The following is a 15,145-nucleotide window of genomic DNA, read 5'->3' as shown; positions in this document are numbered from 1 at the left end:
ATGGCCTTCTTCGTTACACTGCTGCAGTACAATGGATGTCTCCCCCTGTGTTAACCTTTTCATTATTCTCACCACTTTCAGCAGCTGCCCCTGCTGGTGGGACCGTTCCTCTTCTTTGTCCTGAAACATTACTTTTAACGTTACTTAAAACAACATACAACTTACTAGTTACAGTTTTTACATTTTTGGTATTGGCTGTACTTCCCGCCCCGACCGAATTTATCGGGGGCGTGTTTGCGCTCAGTTCGCCACGCTTTGCAACGCACACTTCCGGAATGCTTGTTTCCGGTACGCTTACTTCCGCTGAACACGTGTTTTTCCTTACACTCACTTCCGCTGTGCGTTCGCTGCTCTGCCACGTGTTACCTTCCATTTGCCACGATTTTAAACAATGATTATGTGCATTTCTCACTTTCGTTGACTTAATCAACCGTACTTTATCTTTTACGGTATTTAGCACCTCTGCATTAAAACTCCCTGTTGTTGGGAAAGGCCTATCACAATCTTTGGTCATTTCGACCCACGTGTCACAATACACAGTTGCGTATGCACCATATTTTGCACACATGAGAAATCTTGCTGACTCAATAAGACCTTCCTTAGGCAGTAAATTGGTAATCTCTAGCGTATGCCTAGCACCCATGTTGCACAATATACTTTCTACCCGGAACACAGACACACCGCAATGCTCTGTTCCTTACGGCCAAATGTGAAACACAGACACACCGCAATGCTCTGTTCTTTCCACTAAATAATTTCAACTCTGTTGCTATACTCACCGCTAGAGATCTATAATGCTCGGTGAACGTATTTCCTTTAGCCGCGTTCACTCGCTTTTCTCGCCCCTGGCGAGGATCCCTAATACAGAAATATCACTGTGGGCCCCAAGGGCTATCAGCTCCTCGATAGCCTGGCTCAACCACAAAAATCTGCTGAGTTTATTATTGCTGGGAGCGCAAGTTAATACAATCAACCTGCCTTTCCAGTATAATTCCTCCTAGCTGCTTCACCAATTCGCACTAACGGTGCGATCGGATCGCACTGCCTACCAATACTAATTATTAGCAAACCTTGCGATCTATTGGTAGCGCTTTTGCGAAAACTTCGTTTTTACATTCGGTATACCTGCCCTGTATACCGTCCTTCAGTTGGGCAATCCGCCTCGTCAGACAGCAACTGAGCACCTCAACAATAAACAGTGTATCTACGTTACAAAATCGCACACTATACACCTTTTCTGCGCAGAAAATTGAAAGTTCCCAACAACCGTAATAATGTCTCAGAGGCTTTCACAAGTAATTATACTATGCATATAATAACTATCAAAACAATTGTTCAACCACGTGGCAAATCTACCGGAAGTTTGCGTACGCACAGCAGGAAGTACACATACGCACAGCAATGCAATACACTTTAAACCATTAAAACGACAATAAAAAGAAACATTTTTCTTTCTTGTCCCTAGATTCTAATTAGCGTTCCTTCAGTCTATGCAACAACGGACATTCGGTTTCGCAACACACAGTGAACCACAGGTATTAGACGCATTACGTTCTTTCCTGCTTTATACGACGCGTCCGTCCATCCACCCTTTGTTGAGGAACCGAATATCGTAAGCGTTGCATACCTGCCGGTAACGTAACTCCTAACTCACGAGCCCCCAAATTATTAAAGTAATTCTATCGTTTTAAAATAAGCATTGCCCAATCAATTGAATGTGTGTCCAAAGCACAAAGTGATTTATTTTTAACGGATGTAAATGGTCAACAATTCAATACATTATTATATCATGATAAAGTACAGTACAGCACAGCCAATACCAAAAGATAATACATACATACCGCTGCAATCGCTTGCGCACGCTGCGCAACCACGGGACCCGATGGACAATATTCTGTATAGAATATTGTGTCAGAGTTGACTGAGCCCCAGTGAGATGCAGCTAATATATATACAGTCAGTGTTTCATTGTGAACAATAGAGATGACGTAGATTGTTTCTATAGGTCCAGACGTTGGGTGGGTCCAGGCCAGACAGGTAATAGGTTGATTTCATCTAAGGAATCCAAAGGTGGGGGTCTTCTCTCCAGGGGGTCTGCTCCTTTTCATAGCCAGTATCATACAAAGGTTTTACTCTCTAATATCAATAACTAAAGTATGCAATGTGCGATCTCTTCGCCGATTGCACCGGACAGCTGCTGATGATTAGGGCTTCAATATGATATCAGGCATGACACCTTTCCTATTACCTAAACCTTTAATAACACTACAATGTACATATAATCACTATATATATATATATATATATATATATATATATATATATATAGACTAATAATAAACCGAATACTATCTGCTCTTGAATTACAGTGTAACAGAACCAATATGAAATGATATAAATAACTAACTGTTATAATGCGAGTGTGTGCGTGCGTATTTTACCGTGCGAACGCACCACGTCACGTAACACGTGGCGTACGCTTCGCAATACGCACGGCAAACCAATATTAAACCAATATACTTTCGTTCATCCAATTATACGACTTCAACAACATATATATATATATATATATATATACACATATATATATATATACACATATATATATATATATATATATATATATATATATATATATACACATATATATATATATATATATATATATATATATACACACACATATATATATATATATATATATATATATATATATATATACACACATATATATATATATATATATATATATATATATATATATACATATATATATATATATATATATATATATATATATATATATATATATATATATATAATGATCTAAAATATGAGGACAGTCTACCTCCTCGTGGGGAATCACACTGTTTTCTTTGTTTTTATTTTTCAACCTTTCAATGTACATGAGCAATATGTAAAACAATATTTTGCGCATCAATTTTGGACTTACAATCTTTTCTACAAAAGACCCTTAGTCTTGGTGGTGTTCACTAACATACCCCTAATGCAATGAGTCCCTTGAAGGTTCCAACAGTTCACCACTGTGATCCTCTCTTCTACTAAGGCAATACTTTAACAGGCAGTACTGTATACCCCTACCCCATGAACTTTACATTCTGATGAATGGGAAGTTCACAGAGTAGAAGCATCAGCAACATTGCTGCCCGCTGAAATCAGGCAGGCCGCAGTAGGTGAGCAGATTGCAGGGTTGGACCATTTAAGCCATCAATAGGCTAGGCCAAATTAACTGAATGAAAGTAAAACGTCTGAATTAAAGTAAATTAAAGTAAATTTCAAGGATATAAAACAAGAATATTAAATTTGGTGAGATCATGAAACGTTTAACATGGTTGGGGTACAAAAATACGATATCCATCATTCCGACAATGGTTAAATCGTCAATAAAATACAATAGGCAATTAAAACGATATACAAAAAAATTCACACTTATGTAAAAAGTGACAGATATGATTTCCGACCTCCCATGATAAATAGAAAATGATAAACAGAAAATGCAGGCACTATGAGTTACGACACTTAAAACAGCGACAGTTAAATTGGCGGCATTAAGGGGGCAATGAGAGGACCCGCTGGCTGTCTAATCTTCAAGTCTTACTAAAAAAATTGAAAAAAGCATGCGGGTGCTTGGTCTAAACACTATTAACCTTCGCTGTGAGTTAGGGCGACCGCCCAGGTCGCAATGCTGAAGGGGGCCGTACTTTAAGTATATTAAAGTTTAATCTGGTTAAAACCTTAAATAATTTTAAATTACAGCTCTACGTCATGCCACAGTACATATGTTTGATTTACCTTTTTGAAAGCAATATGAATTAATTTCAATACCTGTACAATGTGGAGTCTCACTGCTCCATCTCCCAGAAGATAGACATTGGCTCTTATCGCTTCCATTAAGTAGAAATCCATCCAAACAACCAAAGTGACAGAGGGATTGAAAACTGAAGTTTCCACGTGGATGAGAACAATTCATATACCCCTGAGGCTGAGCTAACAAATGTGGACATTGTACAACTGTAGAATGAGAAAACAGAGATAAGGACTTTATAGTTACATGTATAACTATTTATTTATAATGTTTTTCCAGGAAAAAATACATTGAGCTACCTCTCATTTTGCCCGGTAACCACCCTTATGCCCAACTCACCACCTCCAACTCCTATAAAGAGGCCAGCAATTGAATTCAACGTAGGTTCTCTAGTAGTCCCTTCCACATCATGGGGCTGCCAAATGAAAGCAGGAGCCGTGCAGTCTAGTACTGCTGCACACGGCCTGCTCTGGTGGTTCCGCCTCCAAAAGGGACCCACCTTCCTCTACATCAAACTCTGCCTATTAGAAAAAATAAGGCAGCTCACAGCCTTTTACTGTAAACGGCACAGGTTTCGCCTGCGCCCTTCACCTTGACTTAGGTGAGTGGCACATATACACTTTTTCCTCGGCCCACACCTGACTCCTTACTCCCCCACCATGTTTGTGTGCCTCGTTTGTTGCCCCCCTCCCCCATGTGTTTGTTTCTATCTGTCATCTCCCCCTCTCTTTGCTTCCCCTTTGTGTTTCTTTCTTCAATGTATGTTGTATGTGTACCTCTCTCTGTCTCCCCATGTATGTTTCTCTGCTCCATTGCTTTTGTGTGTGGAATTTTTTTTGCTTTTTTCTTCATTTAAACATCAAACATTTATTTAAAAATATTTAACAACCTACATTAATTTTCCACCATTTAATCCAGAATGTAGTGATTTCATAGGTTTACATCCTGTACGCACAATAACAGTTCCCAATGGGAAAGCGGACAAAGATGGTGTAGTTCCCATAAAACATGTAGCAATGCATTGTTTATGGACTAGATCTGAGCTGCATTCAATTATGTCTGATTTCCCAGATCCTAGGAAAGAGTTGACCAAATGTCAGAAATTTGTTAAAGATTTAGGTAATGAACACGAGCCAACAAACAAAGATTGGCGAGTGGTGTTGGGGGCCTGTCTTCCTCTCAATACTGACATACAAAAGTTTATTAAGGATTGTATATTGGAGGAAGATAAGTCTTTAACAGATGATGATAATCCGGAAAATATTAAATGTATAATCTCACAGTTGGCCATATACTTTCCAGTAGTAATGAACTAGAGCAAAATTTTTACTATCAAACAAACGGATAGTGAAAATGCGTCAGATTATTTTGCCAAAGTTCTGTCAGCAATGATACAGTACACAGGGATATCAGAGATAAAGGATGATGTACATTACAGTACTAATGAGTGGTCTCAGGGAAAATCTGAAGACCAGGTGTGATGAAACGGGGTGCTACTAGACTGAGAACTTTGTATTCATCACCCGTTTCTCACAGTTTAATGTACTTTTTAATCCTTGGCACAGTCTAAGTATATACACAAGAGCATTGGTGTATTATGTGTATTATTATTTCATGTTATTAGGTACATTTTGCCCTTGCTATTATCTGCGATATTGTATGTAGTATAAATATAAAGAATATTGCCATACTGTGTGAAATTATCAGAACAGCAGCAGTCATTTTTTCTTGTGTTAGCTAATGTAATTACCATTTGTCTCAAATGTCTATTGTATGAGGTGCAGCTGAGATTTGGTTTGTAATCAGAACAATGTCTGATTTAACTAGTTGGCAGCCCATGTTAATTAGCTAGGTCAACAGATAACCTGAGAGGTAATGAGGTTAGAACTTCTAATGATATGCAATGTGCCTCCACAGTAATATATTAGGGATGAGCGCACTCGGATTTATGAAATCCGAGCCCACCCGAACGTTGCGGATCCGAGTCGGATCCGAGACAGATCCGGGTATTGGCGCCAAATTCAAATGTGAAACTGAGGCTCTGACTCATAATCCCGTTGTCGGATCTCGCGATACTCGGATCCTATAAATTCCCCGCTAGTCGCCGCCATCTTCACTTGGGCATTGATCAGGGTAGAGGGAGGGTGTGTTAGGTGGTCCTCTGTCCTGGTAGATCTCGTGCTGTGCTGTTTAGTTCTGTGCTGTGCTGTGCTGTGCTGTGCTGTGCTGTGTTCTGCAGTATCAGTCCAGTGGTGCTGTGTGCTGTGCTCTGTCCTTCTGAGGTCAGTGGTGCTGCTGGGTCCTGTGCTGTGTCCTGTTCAGTCCAGTGGTGCTGTGTCCTGTGCTCTGTGCTTCTAAGGGCATAGTTATTTCCCCAATATTCCCCTGTGTTTAAAAAAATAAAAAAAAGTTTTTTTAAAAAATACCAAAAACTACTTTAATTTTTTTTAATTACCACAAAATTTGCACAACCAATCCTGCAGTATAAGCCCATTGGTACTGCAATATTACCAAGTTCACACATTCAGCAGTAAAAGTCCAGTGGTACTGCAATATTACAAAGTTTACACATTCTGCAGTATCAGTCCAGTGGTGCTGTGTCCTGTGCTCTGTCCTGCTGAGTTCCGTAGTGCTGCTGGGTCCTGTGCCATGTCCTGTTCAGTCCAGTGGTGCTGTGTCCTGTGCTCTGTGCTTCTAAGGGCATAGTTATTTCCCCATTATTCCCAAGTTTTTAAAAAATAAAAAAAAGTAAAAAAAATAAAAAAAAAATAAAATAAAATAAATAAATATAATAATTATAACCAAATTTGCAAAACCAATCCAGCAGTATAAGTCCATTGGTACTGCAATATTACCAAGTTCACACATTCTGCAGTATCTTGTGCTACATATAATGGAGACCAAAAATTTGGAGGATAAAGTAGGGAAAGATCAAGACCCACTTCCTCCTAATGCTGAAGCTGCTGCCACTAGTCATGACATAGACGATGAAATGCCATAAACGTCGTCTTCCAAGCCCGATGCCCAATCTCGTAGTACCGGGCATGTAAAATCCAAAAAGCCCAAGTTAAGAAAAAGTAGCAAAAAGAGAAACTTAAAATCATCTGAGGAGAAACGTAAAGTTGCCAATATGCCATTTACGACACAGAGTGGCAAGGAACGGCTTAGGCCCTGGCCCGTGTTCATGACTAGTGGTTCAGCTTCACCCACGGATCTTAGCCCTCCTCCTCCCCCCCCCCCTACAAAAAATTGAAGAGAGTTATGCTGTCAGCAACAAAACAGCAAACAACTCTGCCTTCTAAAGAGAAATTATCACAAATCCACAAGGCGAGTCCAAGGATGTTGGTGGTTGTCAATCCTGACCTTCCCATCACTGTACGGGAAGAGGTGGCTCGGGAGGAGGCTATTGATGATGTAGCTGGCGCTGTGGAGGAACTTGATGATGAGGATGGTGATGTGGTTATTGTAAATGAGGCACCAGGGGGGGAAACAGCTGATGTCCATGGGATGAAAAAGCCCATCGTCATGCCTGGTCAGAAGACCAAAAAATGCACCTCTTCGGTCTGGAGTTATTTTTATCCAAATCCAGACAACCAATGTATGGCCATATGTAGCTTATGTAAAGCTCAAATAAGCAGGGGTAAGGATCTTGCCCACCTAGGAACATCCTCCCTTATACGTCACCTGAATAACCTTCATAGTTCAGTGGTTAGTTCAGGAACTGGGGCTAGGACCCTCATCGGTACAGGGACACCTAAATCCCGTGGTCCAGTTGGATACACACCAGCAACACCCTCCTCGTCAACTTCCTCCACAATCTCCATCAGATTCAGTCCTGCAGCCCAAGTCAGCAGCCAGACTGAGTCCTCCTCAATACGGGATTCATCCGAGGAATCCTGCAGCGGTACGCCTACTACTGCCACTGCTGCTGTTGCTGCTGTTAGTCGGTCATCTTCCCAGAGGGGAGGTTGTAAGACCGCTAAGTCTTTCACAAAACAATTGACCGTCCAACAGTCGTTTGCCATGACCACAAAATACGATAGTAGTCACCCTATTGCAAAGCGTATAACTGCGGCTGTAACTGCAATGTTGGTGTTAGACGTGCGCCCGGTGTCCGCCATCAGTGGAGTGGGATTTAGAGGGTTGATGGAGGTATTGTGTCCCCGGTACCAAATCCCCTCGAGATTCCACTTCACTAGGCAGGCGATACCAAAAATGTACAGAGAAGTACGATCAAGTGTCCTCAGTGCTCTTAAAAATGCGGTTGTACCCACTGTCCACTTAACCACGGACATGTGGACAAGTGGTTCTGGGCAAATGAAGGACTATATGACTGTGACAGCCCACTGGGTAGATGCATCCCCTTCCGCAGCAACAGCAACAGCTGCATCAGTAGCAGCATCTACAAAATGGCTGCTCATGCAAAGGCAGGCAACATTGTGTATTACAGGCTTTAATAAGAGGCACAACGCTGACAACATATTAGAGAAAATGAGGGAAATTATCTCCCAGTGGCTTACCCCACTTAGACTCTCATGGGGATTTGTGGTGTCAGACAATGCCAGTAACATTGTGCGGGCATTAAATATGGGCAATTTCCAGCACGTCCCATGTTTTGCCCACACCATTAATTTGGTGGTGCAGCATTACCTCAAGAGTGACAGGGGTGTGCAGGAGATGCTTGCGGTGGCGCGCAAAATTGCTGGACACTTTCGGCATTCAGCCAGTGCCTACCGCAGACTAGAGGCACATCAAAAAAGCATGAACCTGCCCTGCCATCACCTCAAACAAGAGGTTGTGACGCGCTGGAACTCCACCCTCTATATGCTGCAGAGGATGGAGGAGCAGCAAAAGGCCATTCAGGCCTACACAGCCACCTACGACATAGGCAAAGGAGTGGGGATGCGCCTCAGTCAAGCGCAGTGGAGACTGATTTCCGTGTTGTGCAAGGTTCTGCAGCCATTTGAACTTGCCACACGAGAAGTCAGTTCCGACACTGCCAGCTTGAGTCAGGTCATTCCCCTGATCAGGCTGTTGCAGAAGCAGCTGGAGAAAGTGAGGGAGGAGCTGGTAAGCCATTGCGATTACACCAAGCATGTAGCTCTTGTGGATGTAGCCCTTCGAACGCTTTGCCAGGATCCGAGGGTGGTCACTCTTTTAAAGTCAGAGGAATACATTCTGGCCACCGTGCTCGATCCTCGGTTTAAAGCGTATGTTGTGTCTCTGTTTCCGGCGGACACAAGTCTACAGCGGTGCAAAGACCTGCTGGTCAGGAGATTGTCCTCTGAAGAGGACCGTGACATGCCAACAGCTCCACCCTCATTTTCTTCCACATCTATGGCTGCGAGGAAAAAGCTCAGTTTTCCCGAAAGAGGCACTGGCGGGGATGCTGATAACATCTGGTCCGGACTGAAGGACCTGCCAACCGTTGCAGACATGTCTACTCTCGCTGCATTGGATGCTGTCACAATAGAAAAAATTGTGGATGATTACTTTGCTGACACCATCCAAGTAGACATGTCAGACAGTCCATATTGTTACTGGCAGGAAAAAAAGGCAGTTTGGAAGCCCCTGTACAAACTGGCTCTATTTTACCTGAGTTGTCCCCCCTCCAGTGTGTACTCGGAAAGAGTTTTTAGTGCAGCGGGGAACCTGGTCAGTGAGCGGCGAAGGAGGTTGCTTCCTCACAACGTTGAAAAAATGATGTTTATAAAAATGAATAATCAATTCCTCAATGAAGTACAGCACTGCCCTCCAGATACTACAGAGGGACCTGTGGTTGTGGAGTCCAGCGGGGACGAATTGATAATGTGTGATGAGGAGGAAGTACACACTGTAGGGGGAGAGGAATCAGAGGTTGAGGATGAGGACGACATCTTGCCTCAGTAGAGCCTGTTTAGTCTGTACAGGGAGAGATGAATAGCTTTTTTGGTGTGGGGGCCCAAACAAACCAATCATTTCAGCCAAAGTTGTTTGGTAGGCCCTGTCGCTGAAATGATTGGTTTGTTAAAGTGTGCATGTCCTATTTCAACAACATAAGGGTGGGTGTGAGGGCCCAAGGACAATTCCATCTTGGAACTTTTTTTTTGGCATTATATGACCAATCAACAGTCGTTTGCCATGTTCAAAAAGTAAAACCAAATTTTAAAAAATTCAAGAAATTAAACCAAAAGTAAAATGCCGTGTCATAATTTAAAACAAGAGTTTTTGACGTGCTCTAAAACTACTGTATTGTTGTTTATATTTTATAAACACTACACTTGAAAGCTTGAGTCTTTCAATAAAAAAGTAACTGTCCATTGCACGAATATTTGCAACAGGGACAATTTTAGGGTTAAGAAAGCCAACTAATAACACTTCGACGCTGTCTGTCTTTATAAACACTACACTTGGAAGTTGGAGGAGGTATTGTGGCCCCGGCACCAAATTTACTACCGGGGCCACTCCACTGTGCAGTCCATATTTAGGTGTATCAGATATTAAACAACGGTGACAGTTGATGCCCAATTTTTTAATTATATTGAGGCCTCGGTACCAAATTGTGTACCGGGGCCACCACACTACGCAGTCCAGATACTTGTTTGGTGGAATTCAGACCAGTTGAGGGTTTTATTATTATATTGTGGGGACCACTCTATCTATACCACACTACAACTCTATACCACTCTATTTCATACTTTAATTCTATTTAATACTTTAATTCTATTTCTTACTTTAATTCTATTTAATACTTTAATTCTATTTCATACTTTAATTCTATTTAATACTTTAATTCTATTACTAATTACCATAAAGAGGAACTGCCGCTTCTATTTAACACTTTAATTCTATTAGTAGTTACCATAAAGAGGAACAAAATAAACCAATTTTACCAAAAGTATTATATGACTTAGACTTACAAACACTACACTTGAAAGATGGTGCCTTTAAATGAAAAAGTCAGTCTTCATTGCACGACTATGTGCAACAGGGACAGTTTTTTGGTTTACAAAGTCAACCAATAACACTTGGACCCTGTCTGTCTTTAACATACTTGATGGGATCTCAATGACGAATTGTCTGTACCATGTTTGGAGGAGGTATTGTGGCCCCGGTATCAAATTGGGTACCGGGGCCACCCCACTACGCAGTCCAGATACTTGTTTGGTGGAATTCAGACCAGTTGAGGGTTTTATTATTATATTGTGGGGACCACTCTATCTATACCACACTACAACTCTATACCACTCTATTTCATACTTTAATTCTATTTAATACTTTAATTCTATTTCATACTTTAATTCTATTTAATACTTTAATTCTATTTCATACTTTAATTCTATTTAATACTTTAATTCTATTACTAATTACCATAAAGAGGAACTGCCGCTTCTATTTAATACTTTAATTCTATTAGTAGTTACCATAAAGAGGAACAAAATAAACCAATTTTACCAAAAGTATAATATGACTTAGACTTACAAACACTACACTTGAAAGATGGTGCCTTTAAATGAAAAAGTCAGTCTTCATTGCACGACTATGTGCAACAGGGACAGTTTTTTGGTTTACAAAGTCAACCAATAACACTTGGACCCTGTCTGTCTTTAACATACTTGATGGGATCTCAATGACGAATTGTCTGTACCATGTTTGGAGGAGGTATTGTGGCCCCGGTATCAAATTGGGTACCGGGGCCACCCCACTACGCAGTCCAGATACTTGTTTGGTGGAATTCTGACACGTGGAGGGTGTATTTATTTTATTGTGGCCCCGGTATCAAATTGGGTACCGGGGCCACCCCACTACGCAGTCCAGATACTTGTTTGGTGGAATTCTGACACGTGGAGGGTTTTTTAATTATATTGTGGCCTCGGTACCAAATTGTGTACCGGGGCCACCACACTACGCAGTCAAGATAGATAGATGCGTATCATAGATAAAGTACATTCAGTGGTGTGGGGCAAATTGAAAAATATTCAAAATGCACTGACATTATCAAAAACAAGAGGTTGTCACACGCTAAAACTCCAACATGTATATGATGGAGAGGATGGAGGAGCAGCCGTATGTGTAGTGTAATGCAGACCTGTTGAAGGTTTTTTATATATTTTATTGTGGTGCCCAGTGCCCACTCCTCTAGGCAGTCCAGGTACATTTATTGGTGCGATTCATAAAAGTTCAGGGTTTTTAATATATTGTGGTGACCCACTCCTCTACGCAGTCCAGGTACATTTATTGGTGCGAATCAAACAAGTTGATGGTTTTCTTATTATATATATTGTGGTGACCCACTCCTCTACGCAGTCCAGGTACATTTATTGGTGCGATTCATAAAAGTTCAGGGTTTTTAATATATTGTGGTGACCCACTCCTCTACGCAGTCCAGGTACATTTATTGGTGCGAATCAAACAAGTTGATGGTTTTCTTATTATATATATTGTGGTGACCCACTCCTCTACGCAGTCCAGGTACATTTATTGGTGCGATTCATAAAAGTTCAGGGTTTTTAATATATTGTGGTGACCCACTCCTCTACGCAGTCCAGGTACATTTATTGGTGCGAATCAAACAAGTTGATGGTTTTCTTATTATATATATTGTGGTGACCCACTCCTCTACGCAGTCCAGGTACATTTATTGGTGCGATTCATAAAAGTTCAGGGTTTTTAATATATTGGGGTGACCCACTCCTCTACGCAGTCCAGGTACATTTATTGGTGCGATTCATAAAAGTTCAGGGTTTTTAATATATATTGTGGTGACCCACTCCTCTACGCAGTCCAGGTACATTTATTGGTGCGAATCATAAAAGTTCAGGGTTTTTAATATATATTGTGGTGACCCACTCCTCTACGCAGTCCAGAAAGATACCTTGTTGCAACGTTTTGGACTAATAACTATATTGTGAGGTGTTCAGAATACACTGTAAATTAGTGGAAATGCTTGTTATTGAATGTTATTGAGGTTAATAATAGCCTAGGAGTGAAAATAAGCCCAAAAACTTGATTTTTAAACTTTTTATGTTTTTTTCAAAAAAAATCCGAATCCAAAACCTTAAATCCGAACCGAGACCTTTCGTCAAGTGTTTTGCGAGACAAATCCGAACCCCAAAAATAACGAAAATCCGGATCCAAAACACAAAACACGAGACCTCAAAAGTCGCCGGTGCACATCCCTATAATATATTGGTTGAAATAGCATGGGGAAATGTATCAATATGTATCAATATAAATGTAATTGTATCAAAAGGTATCACAGACTTATATTGTGTAACACTGCTGATATAATGTGTCAAAAGTCTTATTGTTCCATGTAAGCGTGCAGTGTCATTCCTTGATGTACTATTGTAACCCCATGTGTAGTGTATCCAGCCAAAACAGCTAATTGAGTCAAGCCATTCTATTGTCTAATCAAGATAACAGGGACAGTATGTCTAGCAGCTAAATTGTTGACTGGGAGACCCCTTCTGTAAAGGGGAGGTTTGAGACATTTGACCCTACTTCCTGTGTATACAGAAAATAATATAGGGAGAGGAGGATGCTAGGGGAGCTATTCTAGTTTGGAGGATCCTGGTGTACAAGACATCAGTGAAAAGGACTCTGAGCCAGGCATTGTGGTGCCGCTGGAGGAAACCCTACCAGGACAGGGATGGTGTGAGCCAGTAACCCAGGCTGGGGGACACCATAACTGTTTTGCTAATCGGTAGTGGTAATATTGCGGGAGGATAAGACCCTGAAAGAGACAGAGATTATGACTTTGGAGTTCTGACTGCAAGAGGCTCCTGTAGGATACATGCTACCATTTACCCTGTAACTTGTGAACGTCTTGTGGTGTTGTGCTGTCGTAATAAAGTCTTATTTTGGATATATTCTGGTCTACCCGAGTGAGTCGAATCCCACAGAGGGTAACTGCCATCCCAGCTAAGGGTGGTATCCTCACACCAGGGTACAAACCTCTTTACCTAATTGGAGGGGAATCACGGTAGAAGCACTTAGAGAGTCTGCCGTGGAGCATGATAAAAAATATAGATAAGAAGAAAGAGGTGCAAAGTGATAGGCTAATGATGGTAAGTATCCAGGCTTTAGAAGAACTACATACATGACCACAAACTTATAATTAGAGATGGTCACTGACCCCCGTGTTTTGGTTTTGGATTCGGTTTTGGATCTGGATTACCGTCGTGTTTTGGTTTTGGTTTTGCAAAACTGCCATTGCGTGTTTTGGTTTTGGTTTTGGTTTTGTTTGGTTTTGTTTTGCTATTTTTTTGGAAAATCCATGTTTTTGGGCCTAAATTAACCCAATTTAGTGCTCCAACTGTTTTAGAGACAAGTAATCTAATTGTTGAGGTAATAAATCATCCAAAAAAACAGTTTAATTCTTCGTTGGTAGGCCTATTCTACACACAAAACAGATTGTCTTCCTCTCCATCTATGCATATTGGCAATGCAGCCATCGTCTTTGAATGTATATTACACCCTACACTTATAGTTAAATATGTAAAGAAATGGAAAAAGCCAGTTTGGTTTCTGTCTCTCAAGGCCCCCCTCCACTTGTATAAAATACCAAAAAATTCAGCCATTATAGACTGTACAATATTAATTGACATGGAGAAAGCCAGTTTGGTTTCTGTCCCTCTAGGCCCCCCTCCATTTGTATAAAATACTAAAAAATTCAGCCATTATAGACTGTACACTATTAATTGACATGGAGAAAGACAGTTTGGTTTCTGTCTCTCTAGGCCCCCCTCCACTTGTATAAAATACAAAAAAATCCAGCCGTTATAGACTGTACAATATAAATTGAAATGGACAAAGGCAGTTTGGTATCTGTCTGCATCAGATCCTCTCTCCACTAGGAGTAAAATAGAAAACTATTCAGCCGTTATATAATCTAGAATATAAATAGAAATTGAGAAAGGCAATTTGGTATCTGTCTGCATCATAATCATCAACATCATCATTAGCACCCTCGTCGCCTACACAAATCTCCCCCTCATCCTCTTCTAATTCCAAAGTGGCATCCTCAATTTGGGTATCACCGGCTACACTCGGGCTATTAAGGCAAACATCAGCAGAATGCTCACGATTAGACATCCCACTGTTGGATGGACTCTCCACAGGGATTGTTGTCATTTGTGAATCAGAGCAAATATTCTCCTGTAATGCCTCACTGTTATCTTGCAGCTCGGCTTTGACGCGTAACAGTAGTTGTGCACCAATTGTAGGCTGGGTAACTTTTTGGGATCTGCCACTAATAGCCAAAGGTGAAGGCCTCATTCTCTCTTTGCCACTGCGTGTGTAGAATGGCATGCTTGCAATTTTTTTTTTATCGTCACT

At 41.0% G+C, this 15,145-nt stretch overlaps 1 protein-coding gene across 9 annotated transcripts in view; it reads right to left on the bottom strand.

The window, feature by feature from the left end:
* The window catches only part of SELL (selectin L), a 470,693-nt gene that overhangs the window by 191,058 nt on the left and 264,490 nt on the right, over nt 1-15,145 (bottom strand). For 8 of the 9 annotated variants that reach the window (XM_075182749.1, XM_075182751.1, XM_075182754.1 and 5 more), the window contains exon 5: nt 3,847-4,032. The exons of the other annotated variant lie outside the window; for it this stretch is intronic. In XM_075182749.1, coding sequence (XP_075038850.1) covers nt 3,847-4,032 — 186 coding nt within the window. The remainder of the gene's footprint in view (nt 1-3,846; nt 4,033-15,145) is intronic. 9 annotated transcript variants of the gene reach the window in all.

Source organism: Mixophyes fleayi, chromosome 8 (assembly GCF_038048845.1).
Source record: "Mixophyes fleayi isolate aMixFle1 chromosome 8, aMixFle1.hap1, whole genome shotgun sequence".
Classification (NCBI taxonomy): domain Eukaryota; kingdom Metazoa; phylum Chordata; class Amphibia; order Anura; family Limnodynastidae; genus Mixophyes; species Mixophyes fleayi.
This window is presented reverse-complemented; position numbering and strand designations above follow the sequence as displayed.